This window comes from Eutrigla gurnardus (genome assembly GCF_963514095.1).
Source record: "Eutrigla gurnardus genome assembly, chromosome: 17".
Lineage (NCBI taxonomy): Eukaryota > Metazoa > Chordata > Actinopteri > Perciformes > Triglidae > Eutrigla > Eutrigla gurnardus.
The window spans coordinates 5,110,257-5,132,683 of NC_139928.1; the positions used below are offsets into that span (position 1 = coordinate 5,110,257).

The 22,427-nt window shown below is 44.4% G+C and overlaps 1 protein-coding gene across 1 annotated transcript in view; it reads right to left on the reverse strand.

Moving 5' to 3' along the window:
- The window catches only part of grin2da (glutamate receptor, ionotropic, N-methyl D-aspartate 2D, a), a gene marked incomplete at both ends in the record, with an annotated part of 166,154 nt that overhangs the window by 128,842 nt on the left and 14,885 nt on the right, over positions 1-22,427 (reverse strand). The window contains 2 exons of the mRNA XM_084031483.1: positions 6,351-6,491; positions 11,334-11,521. Of these exons, the coding sequence (XP_083887609.1) occupies positions 6,351-6,491; positions 11,334-11,521 (329 nt within the window). The remainder of the gene's footprint in view (positions 1-6,350; positions 6,492-11,333; positions 11,522-22,427) is intronic.

A 22,427-nucleotide genomic window follows, 5' to 3' on the forward strand; every position in this document is an offset into this window, starting at 1 on the left:
AAGTTAATTCAGAATGTAATCTAATATTCAACCACACACCAATTGCACAGCCTTCAGGGGAATTAGGGGTTCAGTATCTTCCCCAAGGACATTTCAGCATGTGGACTGGAGGAGCCAGGGACTGAATCGCTGATCTTCCAATTTGAGGACGACTCTGAGCCCCAGCCGCCCCGAAGTTGTTTGAATATGGTTCACTTAACCGTTGCGTTGTGAACGCAACACGTTGCAGGTTCGCCTTGCCCTTTGCCGTTGTATTTCCCTCTGGGCTTACGGTTAGGGATGCCCCGTTAGAGATTCGGTAGAATATCGCAGAGGTGTATAGTAACGAAGTAGATGTACTTCGTTACACTACTTAAATATTTTTTTGAGGATTTGTACTTTACTTGAGTTTTTTTTTCATCAGGACTTTTACTTTTACTTCACTACATTTAAAAGTTAAAAAATATACTTTTACTTCGTTACTTTGACATTTGCTACCTCGTTACTCGTTCCAAATTAAAATAATCAAAGAATTATCTGGAATGCGCGGGTCCGAGAGGACGAGAAGAACCACGTACGGTACTCTCGCGAAGTTTAAGGTAAATGCGGGATGCGCGCGGGGCGGCAGAGACGAGCAGCACTACAAACATGAAACATGGCAGCCGCAGACCATTTCGACGACGAGGGAGACACAGAAGACGCACAGCGTACAGCTTCGGCAGAAGACGACGGTCACCCGTGTTTCAGGTTTGGACTACATCAGGGAGCAGTTGGAGGATCCTTCCATTTCAGCAGATGCTGGATCTGGCTCATCTGATGAGGGAGACTTCTTCCACATCCTGAAAAGTTCCCACAAAACACCAAGCAGCTTGATTCGTACCTGGCCTACTCAACAGACGACATCAAGATTCTCAAGACGTTTCCTGTGGTTCTCAAGTTGTCTGTCAAACTCAACACACCTCTGCCTGCTTCTGCAGCTTGCGAAAGGCTGTTCAGCATAGCAGGTCTCATCTTCAGCCCAAAGAGAGCATGGCTAGCTGTGGACACTTTTGAAAACCAGCTTCTGCTGAGGATGAACCGCAAGTTCAACATCTCCACTTGAACCAGAGAGTTAGTTTGTGTGGTGTTACTGTGCATCAGCTCATGATGATTCCCCCACCATAGTTAAAAAGTGGAAAAAGTGGTTCTTATGTTAAAGACATTGTTTATTTTTTGAGTGGTATTCTATACCACATTGGTATTCAGTGGTATTCTATACCATATTTCATTCACCTGAAAAAGTGAAATAAAAAACAAGGGAAAATAATTTTGGGTTGTTTTGCTTCTTTTCATGCATACTATAAAATACTTGTACTTGTACTTTTGATACTTGAGTATATTTCTTCACAAGATACTTTTGATACTTAAGTACATTTAATGTGAGCTACTTTAAGACTTTTACTCAAGTAATTTTCCTTTAGGTGACTTTAACTTTTACCAAAGTCATTTTCAGTTATGGTACTTATACTTTTACTTAGTTATTTTTTTCAAGTACTTTATACACCTCTGAGAATATGCAATCTGAACATCGGCTTTAATGCTATCTAGTCGCAAGTCCACAGGTGATCAGTAAATCTGTGTTGAAATCATCAGGAGCTGCCGGTGCGAAGCTCAGTCCTGGTTAGAGAAATAACAGCGCTAACAGATAAAGACATTAACTAAGGTTGCATTGAGTAGCATTATTATGTATTCAGTAAAAAAAAACTGAATGAAAAATGTTATCACATGTTCAAATGCAATCTTGTAAAATTACGTTTTTCTCAAGGAGTTTGAATAAATCCAGCCCGGTATCCCCCAAGAGTAGCGTCCACATTGGGATGAGTCCTTCAGCACTTTAACGTGGGACTTTATGTGTTATCTAAGTTCCCCTCCTATCTCAGGCCCGCAATCTTCCTTTATCGATGACCTTGTCTGGTGGGAAATCAGGATTTGGTAAGTAGTAAAGAGTTGCACCTCTAAGCTTGTGAAGAAGATGTCTGAGCTTGCAATGACAAGTCATTTTATATGCAATAAGATAGAATGTGAGACTGCTCATGATGGACAGCTCAAAATAAACTTGAAACCAGGAGTTTTACAGACCAGTGTCCCAAAGTGCAAATCCAAGAAACACTTGCCTGTGGTCATCCAAACATTCGTGAGTGAGCTTTTTTTCGTCTTTTTTCCAGTGCTTCAGCTACTTCAGTTGCATAACCATCCCTCTGGACTGCAGGGTGGCCTTCCCAGATCTGGGTCCAGCTCAAGATAACATATTCATGTTTTTAATTCAGAAGCTCCCAATGTTCCCACAATAAAGACGTTTACCAGTGACCTCATGCACAAGTTTTATTACTATGTCAGCAACACTTCAGTCGGAGCGGAGCCATTTTTAGGTTAAGTCATTGGCGTCCCCGGAGAGTGAAAACCCTTCATGTGTTCCAGGTGTCATTCATGCCGCGTGGCGAGGACCATCGCCGCTGCTCAACGAGACTCCCACGAGCCCTCGCGTGTCAGCGTGACAGACTGCTGATAGAGACCATTAAAAAAACAGCATTCATCTGAAGGGCATGAAATGTTTTCGCCGAGTTTGAAATGAACCTCCTCACTTCATTTAAGAGCTCAGGCAGGAAAAGCAAACTTGCGGCAATCATCCATCTGCAGTCGAACTTGTTGTCTGTGCCGGGAAAGATTTCTCTTAAGCTGTCGTCAATCTGTCACATCTGTCATTTCTTTCCTGGTGTTAGCTGTTGTAATTTAGCTTCGTGTTGTGCACGCTCAGCCGCCTCATCTGCATCTATTTCAGGGAGAACATCTCCCAGAGTGGTTTTAGATCATTACAGGGAACAGGTGTATACATCCAAATCTCTCAGTTAACATTAAAAAATGTTATTCATAAGAATTAAAATCCTCAATTCAAAAAGCTCAGAGGTTTTTGCTGTTACAGCTTTACTACCATTTTGAAATCTCAAATGGCAAGATCGCAATCTAGGAACACAGGACCCGGGGAAAATAGGTAAGCTCCCCAATCTAGCTAGCTTAGCTATCAGGGTGATTCTGTTATTTACTGTAATATTAATTGGGATGCCTATTTTGGGGGCTGCACGGTGGTGTAGTGGTTAGCACTCTCGCCTCACAGGGTTCGATTCCCGGGTCGGCCTGGGTTCCTTCTGTGTGGAGTTTGCATGTTCTCCCCATGTAAGCATTCTCTCCGGGTTCTCCGGCTTCCTCCCACAGTCCAAAGACATGCAGGATGGGGATAGGTTCATTGATGACTCTAAATTGCCCCTAGGTGTGACTGTGAGTGTGAATGGTTGTCTGTCTCTACATGTTGGCCCTGCGATGGACTGGCGTCCTGTCCAGGGTGTACTCTGCCTTCGCCCAATGACAGCTGGGATCGGCTCCAGCCCCCCCGCAATCCTGAATACAGGATAAGCGGTAGACAATGGATGGATAATTGGATGCTTATTTTGGCTAGAGAGAAACAAGCTTCCTTACTTAATTAACAGTAAATATTTGCCATATGCTACTGTTTAGGTCCACAGTGACTGAACAACCAGTCTACTAACCGAGTAACAACCAACCTAAAATAAGAAAAGTCCCATCTATCAAAGTGAGCTCTGACTCAGGGTGCGTTATGATTGCATTCAAAGTCAATGGAGACAATTGGACACAAAAATACACAAGGTTGCATTTGGTTGCTCAAATAGAGAAAAGGAAAGATATGCAGATAAAAATAAATACAGATACACAATGTTGCTATGGTTTCAAACCTCTCAGGACATTATGATTAATAATTATTTAAAATATTGGGATGAAACAATTAGTATTTTGGGGAAATGTAAGGCTAAGTGATTCCATTAAGTTATGTTTTGCTGTCGTTTTACGAATTTTAAGCATATTTTGATGATTAACAGGAATATCATGAATCACAATTATTTTTCTGTGAGCAATTACTTTTCAATTGCTAGTGGCAGATGTTCTAGATACTTTTTGTGAGTCATCTGTCACTACTAATGTGGTCTGAAATCAAAGGAAAATGGGAAATTGTCAGTCAGCGACATTTTCAACAATTATGAGGTAAAACACGTTCAGAAACATGAGCCAAGTGAATTGAGCTGCAGCTGTTTACTTTAAAATGCTAATTAAATTCACAGGTAAGGCTCTGCTGCTGCTATCACACCTACTTGTATTTTGGTTTTCCTTCCAAAAACACGCCTCTTCATATTCAGGCCTAGATAGAACAGCTGCAGTGAAGCAGTGAGGGATTCAGTGCCTTGCTCGATGGCTTTTTTGATCTGATTTTTGTTGCTTTTTTTCATTCACTTGTGTGTCTGTCTCTTGTTGTTTTTTCCCTCCTGAAAGTTAAATTAATAGAACCCTATGCCCTCCGTGCACATATTCTGCATCTCATCTGCAGACAAGTCGTATTAGTAAATCTGGACTCAGATCTCCAGGGCCGGTCTAGCAGCAGATTAGCAAACAGCTCCTGTAACCCTGACAGCTGGAAAGAGAGCAATACCTGAATCCTCCAAACAGTTCCCGGAGGGGATTGTTCTTAAGAGCAGCAGCAGTCAATCAACCATGCCGTTCAAGCTTGGACTTCTGCACATTTCCTCTCCACATTTTTTAAGTCCCTTAGTGGAGGAGGGGCAAGCTTGGATGTTTTAGATATTAAGGATTCCGTTAAGGTTTTCCTACAGTAATGAGAACTCTAATATTGTACTGTATGTCAGGACCCCCTCTAAAAAGAGAGGTCTCATCTCAAGGGGTTTATCCTAATGGATACAATTTATACATTATTATTATTATTATTATTATTATTATTATTATTATTATTATTATACAATATTATGGACTTGGGCTGCACGATGGTGTAGTGGGTAGCACTGTCGCCTCACAGCAAGAGGGTCCCAGGTTCGATTCCTTCCGTTCCTTCTGTGTGGAGTTTGCATGTTCTCCCGGTGTTAGCTTGGGTTCTCTCCGGGTTCTCCTGCTTCCTCCCACAGTCCAAAGACATGCAGGATGGGAATAGGTTCATTGATGACTCTAAATTGCCCGTGGGTGTGAATGTGAGTGTGAATGGTTGTTTGTCTCTACATGTCGGCCCTGTGATAGACTGGCGTCCTGTCCAGGGTGAACCCTACCTTCGCCCAATGTCAGCTGGGATCGGCTCCAGCCCCCCCGTGACCCTGAATACAGGGTAAGCGGTAGAAAATGGATGGATGGATGGAATATTATGGACTTGCCAGTTTCCCACAGATTTTGACATCCAGGTGATTTTCAAGTTGACAAGAACCAACCAAAAGCACCATTCTAGGCTATATGAGGCCAGTGAGATGAGAAGCAGGTTCAGCCTTGAGCCCAATGAAGGACACACCATTATGGGCCTGATACCTTCAAACGCAACAAAGGCAGCATGATTAACAGGAAATCATCATTTTTTAATTAAAAAAAGAAAACATTCAAGTATGTGGATTTGTTGGCTAATACAAACTTCCTGTGAAGACGGAAGTTTATTTTGAAAAGACAAATGCATGTCACAAGAGTACATTAATACGTCGGTGCATTCTTTGACGCATTGGCAGCTCACCACTCTAGGTTCTGGGGTGAAGGCCATGAGCTGTACAGCACCCCTAGCCCAGACCGCCCCACCTCCACGGGGTTGTCGGGGGCTCCAGGTGCAACCGTCATCGGGAGCAGACTGCCCCGAATTCGTCAACCCACGCTGCTGGTCTTGGTCTGGTTTACCACACTTTTGTGATTGTAACTTTTATGCAGTCACCATCAATATCTATTCAACCAATGTGATTAATATGTTTACAGAGTACAATGTGATTTATTGAAGGACAGCATGGAGCACAAAGTTATTCAAAAATCTGCACTCAACGTTGCTCTCAAAGTGAGCTGGATGGATGCATTCCACTTTAAAATGTCCTTCTTGGTCGTGAATGCACCGCGTCGCCTGGCAGCGCTGAATGTGACCCTGAGCAGCGTTGCTGAGTTGCAGAATCGATACGCTCTCAGTGTCAAGGTCCTTGATTATGAAATATGCAAGTAAAGCCAAAGCAGGAGAGGCATTTGTCTGACCACATAATCAGGTTATATAATAATCAATCTCAGAGCAGCGACACAGAGGTCCATCAGCAGCCACCGTGTGGAGTTTCACCTGTAAAACATCACTATTGGAACACAACAGCTGACTCCAGGCCAGAATGACTCAGCTCTCTGGGTTTGCTCTACAAGCTGCTTGCCACTATTTGCTTTTCCTTGCCGCCCGGCTGTTTGCTCGCTCACTCCCCTGTACCTCCGCAGCCGTTCTGAATGAAATTCAATGTCAACCCCCCCCTCCATCTCACCTGATTCTGTCTGGCACTCGGTGGGTCTGGTTGCCGTCACTCTGGCAGTTGCCGGCGTACTGTGAGCGGCTGGTGGTCCCCTGGTCCCTCCGCAGAGCCATGGCCCCGTGGGTCAGCACAGAGACGCCTTTGGCAATTCGCCTGCAGGATTATAAGGAGAGAATAATGTGAGACAGAGACACTGGGACATTTTCAAAAAGGTATTTTCTGACACTGCAGAGGTCTGGGGGAATTCAGGAGATTGTCTGAGGTGGAAGACAGCTGAATAAGCAGCGATAATGAAAATTCAACAAGGCTCAAACTTAATAGCACTGAACTGGGAAGACTCCTTTCCTCCGTACCTTAAAGCTGAACACTGCAAAATACATGTGTGTGGGAAAAGCAATTACATTGCCCAATTTCTACAAATGAGAGTCTGGTGTTGGGGGCGTGCACTTCTTTGCTTCTATGAAGACTAAATAGTCAAATCCAATCAGTCTCCCGATCAGCTCCAAACTGGACTCGTTAGATCCATCTCCTCCCTTCTTTGCTTTGTGCAAATCTTGGGAGACCAGCCAAGCTGAGGGCCACAAGTGTGCCCTCAGGATTCCTGGTGTGAAAGGACACTGCAGCATTTTGGGAAAATAGATTTGTTTGATGTCTTGAAGGTAAAAAGGAGCAGAATGAAATTGATTTCATTCAAAGAGAAAAAGCTCTATAATGATACATTTTCAGCCTGGTCTCCGCAATGAACCATTCACAGCATTGTGAATTATGTTTCAAGGGAAACCTATTTTAGTCATTGGTTAGGCCCGCGTTGATGCATCTCAAGTTTCTAAACAAGTCCTTGAAAGTCGGGGTTGAGAAGAGGTCGGTGTGGTAGACGCTGCTGTTTGTGTCCCTTATATATAACAATAAAAATAAGCAATTCTCAAGTATTTTTGTTTCATTTCATTTTTCATTTTAGACCAAATCATGTTGCATTTTACTAAACTTAACCAAGTAGTTTTTTTGTTGTTGTTTTTTTGTCAAAAATAATCTGTAGTTTTGTACCCATCTGTGTTTAGTTTTGTTTGTGAACAAAGCATTTCAAAGAGTTAAAAAAATGTGACCTTTCAGATTGGCTCTTACCGTAGGCTGACTGCACTCAAACATCAGAAAGCAAAGAATAGCGTTCCTTTTAATGAATGGTTGTGAGAAATGACTAAAATAGCAAATTATGAACAAGACAAGAGATGTAAAGGACGGAGCGGCAAAGAAGTAACATGTTGCTCACATGTTGACCTTGAATGTAAACCGTATGATGATGGTTGCCCAATAAGGCAGCAGCAGTACATGTGACGGATGTGAAGGAGCAATAGTGTGTGATGTGTTTCCTGCCATTACAGGTGGGTGTGTGAGTAACAGCTTTATGTTCAGTAATACTTGCCCTGTGATAAAAGAGTGATAAGTATTATACTTACCAGGTATGCAATTCTCTAGAGTGATAGAAATGTGCTGAGTGATCATTTATTTGTTTTATTTTATTATATTTACTTAATTATTTATACTTTTGAACACTAAAAAGATAATTACAAAAATATAAATGGATCCATTTGTTTTCAGAACAAAACATTTCCCATGAAACATAATTGAGATTGCAGTTGAACGGGGTTGATAAGATCCACGCTGTATCATTTTAACTATCTAGGAACCATCTAAGAGAGTATTCAGTTGGGGCAAACTTTTATAACCTCAAGTAAGTGTTGAGGTTATAAAAGTGACCTCATCGACTGCATGGATGTGAAGTTTCTAGTCAGCTGGTCGCTGAGAATCTGATTATGACGCCCTGATGGTGAAGCATGAATGGAGCAGCTGGGGCCGATAAACCAACAGGATGGCGACTTTAATACTACATGAATGTATGTTTCAAAATCCTCTCTTTCCAATTAATAAACATCAGCATGCAACTTAATGATAGATGGGACGGTGATCCGCAGGAAGCTTTCATAGAGCAGGCCATCATTTAACGTGCACGGGGGTTTTAATAAAGCAGTAAAGTCATCTCTGATTTGTAACTCGCCAACTTAACACTGGGCTCTTCTTACATTTTATTCAACATGAAAAACATCCATTATGTAAACTAAACATTTAAGGCCAGACAATGACTTCTTGCTATAGAGTCCTGCTCCATATGGGCCGGAAACACCATTTAATGATCCCAAAATCATTTTCGTCACCTCCATAATTCAGCACATTACCACTTCAAACGAGCCGGCGTGGCAGGAAGCGAAGTGGGGAAGGACCGCTGAAGAGAGTTCAAAAGTGCTCTGCGCATAAATCTGAGGTGTCACATGTTCTGTCGTCTTCACCGGGAATCAGTGTATCTTCGGGCGCCGGGCTTATTCACGGCCGTACTGCCGCTTTGATTGTTGGGATGAGGCTGGGACAGCAGAGGAGAGTTGCCTTTAATGTAACGTGGTTCTGTGCGGTGCTAAACATCGACAGTCCACTCTGCAGTTCTACAACTAACTCCAACGTTACCCAGCAGCGTCACTTTGGAGCAACTGTAGTATAAAGAGCGAGGAAGTCTGCGTAGGGCGAGCAAAACAGTCAACGTTGACTAAATTTACTGTAGTTGAGTTACTCTTGTAACTTACACCAGATCGGTAACAGACTCCTATTTTATGTAGCAAATGCACTCATTCTAAGTGATGCTTTCCTGAGCCAAAGCAAGTACTTGTATTTCCAGAAACCCAGCAGATGGTTGTATTGTGTAAGTAAAGCTAAATTGGTAGTTTATTTTGAAAGGAGGCCAAAGGGAAATGTTTCCTGTGTAACACGGCATCCATGTTGATGATTGCTCGCCCGACGCAGACTTTCTCTCTTTACACAGTGTGGTTTTCCCTGACCTTCCAACTCTGACATGGATGAGTTTACATCAGAGTTAATTGAAAGCCTGGTGCTTCTCACAAGGAAGCTAAAGCCTTGTGCGTCGCTATCAAGGCAACGGACTAAGTGTAATATATGACAGCCACTTTATTCTTGACAGCAGACATAAGTATTTTTCCTGAAAACAACCTGCATGTGTAATATACAACAGAGGGAGGCAGGGATTACTGTGTCACAGTCATTAGAAATGTTTAATTGTTGGGATTTGGAAGACAAAGCTGGTGTATCATTTACACCCCTCAGTGTCCAATTGTGCACTGGTCAATTGTTTAATGGTGCATTCAAGCGATCCTCTTCATCTCATTAAGTTGGGGAATATCACCACGTCATTATAACCAGTTATTTTCCTTTAGTCACTGGCTGAATACATATCAACCTGTTCAGCACAACGTGATTGGTTGATGCCTTTATTTGCCGTACGAAATGTAGAGAATGAATTTGCTGCATAATATTTGTGTTCTGTATGGAATTATTTGTGTGAAAAACAGTTTTTTTAACTGTATTTAATCGCTCAGAAGGGGGGGAAAGGGCTTTCCTTCTTACACGGACACAAATTCCACAAGCATAGAAATCAGATGCAGCAGAAATGCTGCTTGGCAATGAATCCTTAGATCTCAATGGATTCAAGATGGCCAGCAGGTGTTTAATAACGCATAGAGTGACGTGCTAATACCCACGATGCTGCGTGGGATGATGCAAAAGAAGAGTCATATCCTGGAGATCAGTGGGCATCTCCAAATGTAGCACTTCTAGTCACAGTTGGGAACAGAATCAGTTTGTATATTGACCCATAGAAAGAAAAAGAAAAGTAATTTCAGAGCATGAAAGCCTAAGATTGGATTTTAATTTCTCACGCAAGAAACCACTAATTTTTCTTGTCATTTTTTTTGGCCTGCGTTGTTGACGGGACTTGAAACCCTTTTTGACCTGCGTCTCCCTGGGCTTCCCATCATGACTGAGGTTGATTAATAGTTCAAATCAATAAATGATTCCACCTCTCACCTAGATCAGTCAGTCTATTGAGATTAGCTTAGATGAAAATGGAATGATCCCCGTGGTGAAATCGGGTCATCCCTGCAGCAGATACATCACCCACAGAGCAGGTGGTCGTAAAATGTATCCGTGTACTGCACCTCTGTGTGTTGCTGCAGGGGGGAAAAAAACAAGGAGGTGCACAACGTGTATTTTCCCGGGGTTTAAAAAGTGTGTATTTTCTCACTGATCCTCATGTATTTTTAAAATCATATGGTTCAGTTTTCAGCAGCTTTGAGGCTTGGCATTGCAGAACTCCGTTAATACGTATAAATTCCCCAGTCGAGCCGAGAGAAGAAGAACTACAACATTAGAACTGCATGGATTTCTAGCTGCAGTAATAATCGCACGATACACTGTGCACTTACACCACAGAGAACCTTTGCAAAACGCCTGCGGTGAAGACACACTGCAGAACATGAAGCCTTTTACAAATGAGCAGCATAAAAAGGTTCAACATCATAGTGGTTCAGTTATATCTCGACACATTTACACATTTTATTTCAGAGAAACAAAAAGGTTATCCGACTGGAAATCTGGGTTTTAAGAGTGATAAACACTGATGCTTGGGGGTTGATTTAATACCATTGACAATAAACATGAGCGTCATTAATGTAGCCATTCATGTTATGAGGATTTGTTTGGAGTATGTAGCCAAATTGTACACATCAATCGTCAACAATTTTCCTTTTAACAGATGGTGAGTTGAATTTCCAGTCAATGCAACATGCCCGTGGTCAGTTAAGAGCACCCAGGGATTTAGGTGCTACAGAGGCATGTGGTTGCTAATATTAGCGGATGTTTGCAAACTTCAGGTGAATAAATATTAAGCATTCATTCCTGACCTTGAGGAACACGTCTTATTCATAAAAAAAAAGGCTGAAGGCTGTGGGGTATGGCCGAAAGCTGCGGGAATAACTAAGTAACTGAACCTTGAGTTTCTTTTTTATTATGACAATACATTATTGTTGCATGAGGCTCGCCCTAAAAGTCCAAAGTTGTCATATATAATATCTACAGTATATAACAGATGTCTCATACCTTCGAGGCTCGTCCCTCCAGCCCTGCGGCCGGATGGCGAACAAGGCCTTGGGCAGTCCCTCCAGGCCCAATCCGGACAGGGCCGGTCCCACGGCGAACCACATGTGACTGGGCCCGGCCTGACCTGCCGCCAAGGCTGCCCGGAAAACTAGCTCGGCCTCCTCCAGGGAGCAATACAGCAGACGGACCTGGGGGAGGAGGTAAAGGAATGGAAGGTGAGAGGGAGAGGAGGCACAATAATTAGAAGAAAAGGAAGCAAGGAAGAGGGTCGAAAATATGAAGGAGGGATGGAAATAGTTGGACACGGCATGAGTGAGAGTAGAAGGATAAAAAGGAAGGGGAATTGATAGACGAGGATTCAATCAAAAGGAAGGGAGGGAGGAAAAACAATAAAATGAAAGAGACAGCAAATGATTGAAAAGGATCAGATCAGGTAAAGTGAGAAGTGAATAAAGGGAAATTATAAGAGGAGGGCAGCAGGGAAGGAAAGAAGACAGGAAAAAAGACAAGATTAGAATGAAAGTTTTTGATACGGGAACAGATTCAGGAGGTCTCAGGGGTAGGGGCGAAAACCATATATAGGGCGCCAGCACACAAGAAATACCATACAGGAAACGCCGACATGTTTTCTCCACTTCAAAGGCATGTTACAGTGGACATCATCATGTTTTCTCCAATTCAAAAGCATCTCAGGACGTCATCACGTTTTCTCTACTGGAAGGGCACTCACCCTAGAGGGCACTTTTTCTGCACTATGTTTTGAATACGCCCCCCCCCCCCCCCCTACCCCCAACCCAAACCAGTGAATTGGAAAAAGAAGAGGAGAAAGAAGAGTGAGAGAGGATGAGGAGAGAAAATAAAGCATTGAAGAAAAGGATGCACGGATCCAGAGAACAAAAGAGGCAAAACATGCATTTCCATTCCATTTTTCATCCTCCCTGCTTCTTTCATGCTCTGTCCCATAATGCCCTTTCATGATTCCTTTAGTTATGGATTATACTCATTTATACATCAGTACACTAGTGCACTCATACATTAATGCGTCTCCTGTTTATTTACTTTTTTTTTTTTTAAACAGTGAGCTGCTCTTGAAAAATGGTGCCTCTTGGTCTGCTTGCGTTTCCCTCATAAATTATTAAAGAGGGGGAATAGGATGGGGGTAGCAAGATTAAAAAGACAAAGCGAGAGTAAAAAACATGAACTAGAGGGTGAGAGAGAGAGAAGAGGCTATAGTGTAGTGTGTGTGTGTGTGTGTGTGTGTGTGTGTGTGTGTGTGTGTGTGTGTGAGAGAGAGAGAGAGAGAGAGAGAGTGTGTGGTGGATTTTGAGGGTGCTTCAGATGATGACTCAGAGGAAGCAGAGGAAATTTTGCTCGACACTTTTGAAAGACAATTGGAGAGGTTATAATACTGTAATTAACCAAAATCTAAATGCCCTACTAACAAAAATCTGGATCCCGCCACACGCTGCACAGTCGCCACCGTTATTGGCGTCAGAGAGGACGACGGCCATCACTTCCATCCCCCCATTCTGTCGACAGCAAATGGAATCGGGGTCGACGCGAGGTCCAAACTAACGCCAAATCCCTGTCAATCACATCCACTGAGAAGTCGGTATATTTAGATCTGCTTGCATATTGAGTTTGTTGTTGTTTTCATGTGTACGTGTGAAATAAAGAGGATGAATTCCATGTTCTCCTCCTCAGAGGGAGCAGAGTTCCCCGCTTCCTGCCTTCCTTTATAAAGAAGACGCACTTTGTTATGATTCCGTGCCATCAATCATCCGGTTAGGGTGGCGTCTCATTTTTCAAAACATTGGGACATCTCATTTTGGAGAAAAAAAAAACTATTTAATTTGGATCTCCCAGGGTCTTCATATTTTATCATGACAGAGCTTAATCACGTGAATATCCAGGTTAAAATGAAAAGTTCTCTTTTCCAAAAATGGTGAATATTCACAGAAAAAACCCAACTCATCCTCACTCCCAACGCATCTGACACCTGACACCAATCCACAAAGGCCCTTTTAGCATTGGCGAGTGACACAATGTAATTTCCAAATTAATTTTGATAGAAGTGCAATCTGATGTATTGATTAATAAAGGGTACTCTTTGATCTGAAACTTAAATTAGTTTTAAATGCAAACAAAACAATTCATGCTTTTTTTCAAGGGCAAGGGACATTGATTTTAGTCATATGCATCTTAGAAACCTTAAATAACCACAAAATTGAGCAAGTTTCTGTGTACAAGTATCTGGGCATGTGGCTTGATGACAAACTCAACTACTCATTTCATACAGATTACCTAGATAAACAGCTGAGGCAAAAGATTGGTCTCCTTTACATTATTCACAAAACAAGTCTCCCTATATCGTGCAGAAAAAGGATTGTTGAAGCGGTCTTTTTGCCATTGCTAGATTATGGAGATGTTATCTATAGGAATGCTACCTTTACTTCTCTTAAAGCACTTGATACAGTCTATCATTCAGCTATCAGATTTGTAACTGGCTCTAGTTATTACACTCATCAGTGTACCCTTTATAATACAATTGGTTGGCCATCTTTATCAGAAAGACGTTCCAGACACTGGCTACTGTACATATACAAAGCCATCATGGGCGAACTCCCACCATACATCTCTTCACTGCTACTCTGGCAATCACATGTCACCATACCCGCTCCTCTAACCATCTCCAGCTCAGAGTTCCTAATGTTCGCTCTGAACTTGGTCAGCCTTTAGTTTTAATGCCCCTAGAACCTTGAACTCAGCCCAACAGGCCCTTGAACGAAGTTCACTCATTTCTTATGGCCAGTTTAAAGCTTTAATTTCAAATCTCCCCAGCCCAGTTTGCAATTGTTTTACTTGACCCTATTAATTTACGCTTTTACCTCTGCCATATTTATTGAGCAATTTTAATTATATATTTAAATTATTTATTAGGTAATTCTTTTACTGTATGTTTTATTATTGCCATTTTATGAATTCACCTACAATGAATTTGTTAGAGTGGCCTACACTGGCCTTTTGTCTTGTTTATTATGTATCTCAGCTGCATTGAAAAAGAGGACCGCCCTCAATTGTGTTTCTGAGTATGAACTAAAGGCTGAATGAATGACATTTTCAGTTGTCAACACACCATCTACGCATGCGTAGCACTTCTGATCTCTCAACATTAGGTCAAGTAAAGAACTCCTGGAATGGAGTAAATAAGTATAAAAATTAACAGTAAGAAGTAATAAGAGGAAATAATGTAATATTTTCTTGATGAGGGGTTGATTATCCCAAGATACCAAAGCTAGTTTTCTCGTGAAAATGAAATAATTAACTTTGATCTCCTTTCAATGGATGAATGCTCTTCTGTACTGCCATCGCAGCATCTACACTGATCTCTTTAGGAGCAGCCATTGTTGCTTTATACCTGTTCTCATTGCCAAAGCATCAAATAAAGCTGCTTGGTCGGTGCTCATTTATCGTATTTCTTTTTCTTACGCACCCACCTGCTGCATCATCAGACCATTATCCGATACACTGCAGACTTTCATCCATTTGTGTTCAGTGTGAAACGAAAAGTAAACTGACATTTTAAGTAACATGAATCAGGTTAGTGTCGATGGTCAGATCACTTGCTTCCCTTACACCTGACTCGTGGTTTTGTTGCATAAAGCTAACTTCCGTCAGGAGTGTGTATTGACACGTCATCACTGACACGTGCAAAAATAATGCTAGAGGAGGAAAGAAGAGTGTCGTAGCTTGAAGTGCTGCACACTTGAAATGTTGACATCAAAGTCTGATTGAAAAAGTGATTTAAAAAAAGACAACAACATATTACACAGGTGGTTCATGTTGAGACACTGAATAACTTGTCTCGCACTTGTTCTCCTGTCATAACAGAGACACGCAGAGGAAAAGCACCACACCTGCTACCTCGCTTACCAGTCACAACACTGAGATGCAGTACCCTAGCTGATAAATGGACCTGCATTTTTGTAGCGCTTTTCTAGCTAACTAGCAACTCAAGGCATTTCACAATACATTCAGTCACTTCTTCCCGTTCAAACACATTCATACACTGAGGGCAGAGGAGCCGCCTGCACATCAAGATCCAACTCATTCATACACATTCACACACTGATGGCGCAGCATCAGGGGCAATGGGGGGTTCAGTACCTTGCCGAAGGACACTTCGGCATGCAGACTGGAGGAGCCAGGATTCAAACCGCCAATCTTCTGGATGGAGGACGCCTCGCTTTACCACTGAGCCACAGCCGTCCATGATAACTACGTTGTGATAATTAGCGACAGCGAGCTTTGAAGTAAAACAAATGGCCCGTGCAGCGCTTTAGTCACCCTGTTGCCTCTGAGATTATGTGTGAACGCCACCATAAGATTCACAGTTTTGCATTAGCGGTGATGGAGAGTTGTCAGGGCGGCGAGGAGTCCAGTATTTATGTTGTTGCAGAGGAATTCTTCAGAGGCCCTGGAGGCTGATGTTAATTTCAGGTGTAAATGAAAGATTGTTCATGTGGCGGTATCGTTAGTCTCGTTATTGGATGAGGAGAGAGGGAGACAGGGAGGGAACAGGAGTGAGAGGAATAAGAGGAGAGAGATGGAGAGAGAACTAAAGAAAAGTCTCAGCGGGAAACGGGACTCTGTCTGAATTATACTCACATCACAGCACAGGTGAGACAGAACAGAATTTAATCAATGGTCCCGAAATCAAGAGTGTTAGCATACACTCAACTTTTAAATGCAGTACTAAACTTGCGCTATGATGCTACCATATGACAAAGTAACATTTTGGGGTTTTCATCTTTGTCTTCAGCATAATGCGAGGATTATGCAGAAAGTGGCACGCCAACCCTGTGATCAGCATTTCAAAATGGAAAGTTTCAAGAGATCTTTTTCTTGCATTTTTGTACTCGTACAGATATGAGGACTATAATTCACGTCTCACTTGAACCAATCTCATGAGATGGAAAAGAATCGAACCCTCACACAAAGAAATTAAACTGGGCAGCACCGTCCAGGTCTGAAAAGTGAAGCCAATGCTGAAGTACCTTAAACTTGCATTCTTTCTAATGGCCATCAGGGGGCGGCGACTCTGGTGGCGAAAAGACTGATTGTATAGAAGTCTATGAAAAAATGACCCTATTCTCACTTTATGTATTATTTCCGTGAACTTTATGTTGGGTTTATGGTCTCAATCACTATAGTTCCAAGCGTTACCTTCCATTTAGAGTCAGGTAGATGATAAAGCAGGATATGCTTTAGGGCGGGAATGCCTTGTGATTGACAGGTTGCTACCATCTGGGAATTGTCTGTGCTTTCGTTTTACGACTTTAACCAGTGTGTTTTCAGTTCATGGTACACTTAATTGTAACATTTTGGTCACCTAAAATGTATTCAGTGCTGGGTTGCACTGAGCTGTGCCCTCTCATGTCCACTATTATTCCACTGCAACATTTTCAAGCACCATCTTACTTGACATGACCAGAATCAGTTCATCTACTGATTTTTTTTCTTCCCTGGGATTCCAAACAGAAAACACACTATTCTCTTTGACAAGTACTTTCACCACCATCTCCATTTAATAACCGCTCTCAAGCTTCAGACAGGGTTTGCATTTCTACAGATGTTATGGGCTGAATGTTGTCCCTTAAAGTGAAAGTTAGACTAGTATTTTCAGATGCACAACAAACAGTACCCACCCTTTGTTATTTATGTCTGTATTACCACATTATGTGAAAATCATTAAAGAAAAAGGTTAATAAGTGAGGTCTAAAAAGTGATGTAGTTCCACAGTATCAATCCTTTTTTCCTGGTGGGCAGTCAAATTAAAAGCATCTGTGTGACGTCCAGAGCTACTGATGTATTATAGATTGGCAAAGACTACTCATGGTGGATGGGTTCAACAACACACACCAAATGTGCGTAGAACCTAAAGTCTGTGATTCTGCATGTCATCCCAGATGTAATGAATAAAGAATAAAGAACAATACTTCCATGAACGATACACGGATGGAAACAAGAAATTTAGTGACAATTTCACGAACCGCCATAAGACTGTGTGGATCCGATAACAAACTACTACTACTTCCTCACTGAAGCCTCATTGATCTTTGCTCCTCCAAATCAGTTAGATAAGCTTAAAGGGATAGTTCAGAATTGGACATAAGACCTATTTTCCATGTGAGCCGGTGTGTTCGAGACGTCCGGAGACGTTTTCAAGAAATTTCATTCAGTTCTTCTAGTTGCCGAGTTCGCTTGTGCTATGGCTAGCGCAAGTCAATGGTTCTTAGCTAGACAGGCATTAAAAACAGTCTTGCCCACTCCACAGTGCACCCGAGGCAAATCCATTGTAACGGTAGACTATCGATGTACAGAAGTGTTGATAGAATGTTTGAAATAAAACCAACCTTGCATTTTTAAGGATTTTTGTCTCAGCAGCAGCAGCAGCGTGTCATACTTCCTAGTAGGCTATGGCAGCGGCGGAGTGATATCACCTAGCACTTACGGTTAAGTTACCGGTTCTATAATAGTTTGTTTACCTGCTGTCATTGCTACATACGCAGAGTAGCCTGCAGTGCTAGTTTCTTCGATCTCACAGAAATGGACACTTTTGGAGAATATACTGAAACTTTTGAAGACTCTGATGAGGAGTTTTTTTCCACCCAAACCGAACTGTACCTGTACGAGCCTGAATATACAGAGGAAGAATTGCGCGAGAGGGATGCTCAAAGGGCAGAACGTGAACAAGCGTCTGTGGAGACCGAGATAGCCCCCGCTGGAGCTGAGAACCGGGACCGAACAAACGGAGACTGGTGGTGCCAGGAGGGAATCCCCCGCAACGCGTCCGAGGGTTTACGGGTCTACGGACGGAGCAGAGGTCCGGGTTCGCGGTGCGTAATTGTGGGTTCGCGTGGCCGTGGGCTGCCCGGTGTTTGCGTGAGGTCCAAGCGCTTTTCACCCAGGTCTGAGGGCATGAGTCCCGACAATTCGTCCCAGTTCGATTGCCTATTTACGGGAAGTATTTCGGGCGGCGCGTCTTAGAGTTTTGAGTCCGACGGAGAGTCCGCATGTGTGGATTTGCGGAGCCGCCCGCTGCCCGGTGTTGGTCTGCGGTCCAAAGGTTTTTCACCCAGCTCTGAGGGCACGAGGCCCGACTATTCGTCTGTGTTCATGTGTCTATTTACCGGAGGGAATCCCCGCAACGCATCCGAGGGTTTACGGTTCTCCGGACGGAGCAGTGGTCCGGGTTCTCGGTGCGTAATTGTGGCTTCGCGTGGCCGTGGGCTGCACGGTGTTTGAGTGAGCTCCGAGGGCTTTTCAGACAGCCTTGGGGGTATAAGTGCTGACAGTTTGGCCCGGTTCGATTGCCTATTTACGGGCAGTATTTCGGGCGGCGCGTCTTAGAGTTTTGAGTCCGACGGCGCAAAGTAAAGTTCCGCTGCTGCTGAGAAACTAGTACCTCAAAAAAATTCATGCGATGCGAGGTTAGTTTTGTTTCAAATATTATTCTATCAACACAGATATGTACATCGACAGTCTAGTGTTTTAATTGATATGCCTCGGATGCACTGTGGAGTGGGCAAGATTGTTTTTAATGCCATGCTAGCTAAGAACGATTGACTTGCACTAGCCATAGCATAAGCGAACTCGGCAACTAGAAAAACTGAATGAAATTTCTTGAAAATGTCTCCAGACGTCTCGAACACACTGGCTCACTTGGTAAATAGGTCTTATTTTCCAAATTCCGAACTATCCCTTTAAGAAAATACTTCATGATGTATTAGAAGACCAGATCCATTTCCAGATCCCCCAAGAATCGAGCAAGGAGAAAAAAAAATAGGTGTATGCATACACTCAGGAAGGCTGCTCCTTAAGCATGCTGCTCCTTGAGGTAGGAAGGCCAATGCAGATCAGATTTGTTCAAGGGCATGTGCTCCTATTGTTAAAAATACAAAATTTAGATGGATGATACTGACCATGGAACAGAAGACCACAACACCCTGATGGGAACATTTCTGTGAAAGCAAACAAACCATGTCACTGTGTTTATCAATTATCGCCCAAGTGGGAAAGAGGGAGGAGAAGAAGGCGTGAGTGGGAGACGAGGAGGAGACGAGGCGTGGACTAGGATTAATACAGCCGATTCAGATCTTCACCAATCAAATGAGCTCCTCTCCTCACCTTTAATGCGTTAGGGGAGGTTCAGTGCAAGTTCCGTCACTTGACAACCCGATGACAGAAGCAGAGCCGCCGCTCCCACCACGCGCATCACGCACTGTGCGCGCGTATCATAATAATAACAATGCCGATATTATAAAAACAGGAGAGAGAGAGGGAGATGTTTTGGTCCGAGAGGCTGAGTTTCCGTTACGCGTGCCATCCGCCTTTGATCTGACGTCAGATGTGACGGGACAATCTAATATAAATTCACGTGTTGATTCAACTAGTTGCATTAAATAGTGTTTGTTGTGATTATTTATTGCATTTAAATGTGCCTGGAACTGTGGAAACCTGCCTGTGAGGTCTCGGTGACGTGTGCGCACTGCGCGCAGTCAGCCAAACTTCCACTACACCAGCTGTGATTCGCCTTGAATGAATGGACTTTATTTACGCCTTGCGCCTTGGCGAGGCTTTTTGCCACGAAACTTCCGCTACGCCAAGCTGAATCTGTGACGCCTCCCCCTGCTGCGCCGCCACACCCATCTTGGCGCAGGCGATCCACCAAACTGCCAAACTGACGGTGCGCAAGGCTGCGCGGGTCGAAACTTGCACTGCGCCGGCTCCGCCACCCTGCGCCGCCCTGCGCTGCGCCACGAAACTAGGGCCCTTTAACTTTAACACTTGATTTTGTATGTATATTTGCCTAGGTGAAGAAACACCAACGGCAATACCATCTGCTTCACTACAGCCTGCAGACACTCCATCATCTACAACTTGTTCTTACCTGCTGTACAAAGAGCACTTCAGTTTGTACATGTTATGGCATTCATAACATCTGTCGATCTGTTGTCTCCGTCTCGCGTGATCTGTTGTCTCCGTCTCTTCCGGGTTAGAGCAACGCCGGCGTCTGGTTTGTTGACTGCCGCTTCTGCCCCGGACCGTGTCCAACGTTTGTTTTTCGTTCCCAGTGTGCTCGTCTTTTTGTTTTGTTCCTGCTGTGCTGCTGTTACCGTGCCTCTCCAGCTCATCGTGCATCTGTACAGCTCCACTCGCACTCATCTGTTCCCTCATCCACGGACTATTAGCTACGTTAGCCAGCTAGCTAACAGCTGGCTAAACCCCCCCACCACTGGATACATCTGTCCCCCGGCTCTGAGTGTGCGACCGCTCGCTCTGGTCTCGGGTGAGTACGCCTGTGTGTTTGTGGTGGTGATTGTGCCAGCCCGGACTGACCCGCTGCGTCCCTCACCAACAACCTCACCCCAGCTGTCTGGCTTCCCCGGCCGGCGTTCTCGGGGGGGAGCCTCCACTCCCCGCCAGCTCGTCAGCCGTAGCCTAGCTGCGTGCCGACATGGCACAGTGGGGCTTGCCGGCCGCACGGGTACGATCTGGGGCAACCAACGCCACTCACTTCACCAACGTCAACACCCGATCCACTGCTGCCTCCACACATCTCACTGCCCACCACTTTTTAACTAATCAGCTGCTAGCCTCTGCTAATATACTACCCGGACTACTCTCAGCTGCCCTCACGTCTTATCTCCTCCTTGGACTATCACTCCTGCTACTCCAGGCTCCTACTCCACCAACTTCGCGCCCACTCCTCTACACTGCTGCTGACCTTCACCGCCTCAACAGCAACCACCGTCTCTCTGCGGCTGCTGCCACCGCAGCCAGCAAAGCTGGGATCCTTCGCTGTCGTCGCTACATCCACCGTGGCTCTGGTCTCTCTCCCAACCGACATTTCCCTGATGGCTCTCCCATCCCCTCACTCTGGACTACTACCCGCCCCCCCGTCGTCACCCCCAACTCCCGCACTGCCAACCTCCACAACCTCCGCCCCCCCCCCCCTCCGCTCCCCCATCCATCTCCCTCGCTCTGCTGAACTGTCGATCCCTCTCCAACAAATCACCTGTTATATCTGAACTACTACTGGACAATAACATTGACTTGCTTCTCCTCTGTGAAACATGGCAACAGCCCCTGGACTTCTACGCTCTCAACCAAGCCACTCCCCCCAACTACAGCTACATCGCCAAACCCCGCCTCTCCGGGCGAGGGGGAGGCATTGCCGCTCTTCATAAACAATCCCTACCCATCACTGAACTGAACCTCAACCTCCCATCTATTGCATCCTTTGAATACCTCGCCTTCTCCCTCCCCAACTCTATTACCTCCGTTCTCATTTACCGTCCCCCAAAGCCACACCCATCCTTTCTCTCTGAACTCTCGGAACTCCTCACCATTGTATCCTCTCTCTCCTCCCGCCTCCTACTCACCGGTGACTTCAACATCCACATCGACCAGCCCAAAGCCCCACTGACGTCCAAATTCCTCTCTCTCCTCGACTGTTTCCATCTCACCCAGCACATCAATTTCCCCACCCATTCCAAAGGCCACACCCTGGACCTAATCTGCTCCTCCTTCCTACCCATATCCAACCCCCATCCTCTTCCCTTCCCACTATCTGACCACCTCTGTATCCTCTTCTCTGCCCCTCTACCCTCACCTCACAATCCCAAAAAACGCACCATCTCCTACCGCAACATCAAGGCAGTTAACCCACCCATGCTCTCCCAGCTCATATCCTCTGCCTTTCCCCCTGGCTCCGTCCCCTCCTCCCCTGACGACTACGCCATCATGCTCAACACCATCCTTTCTGACTCCCTGGACTCCCTTGCCCCCTGGAAAACTTCCTCCGTCTCATTCACCAACTCCGCCCCCTGGTACACCCCGGAACTCCGCACCATGAAACAGACTGGCCGCCAACTTGAACGTCTCTACAAACGAACTCACCTCACTGTCCATGCTGAAGCCTTCAAACAACACATCTCCTCCTACCGCGACGCTCTCCATGCTGCCAAATCTGCCCACTTCTCATCCGTCATCAACAGCACCAAGCAGAGCCCCCGCATCCTGTTCTCC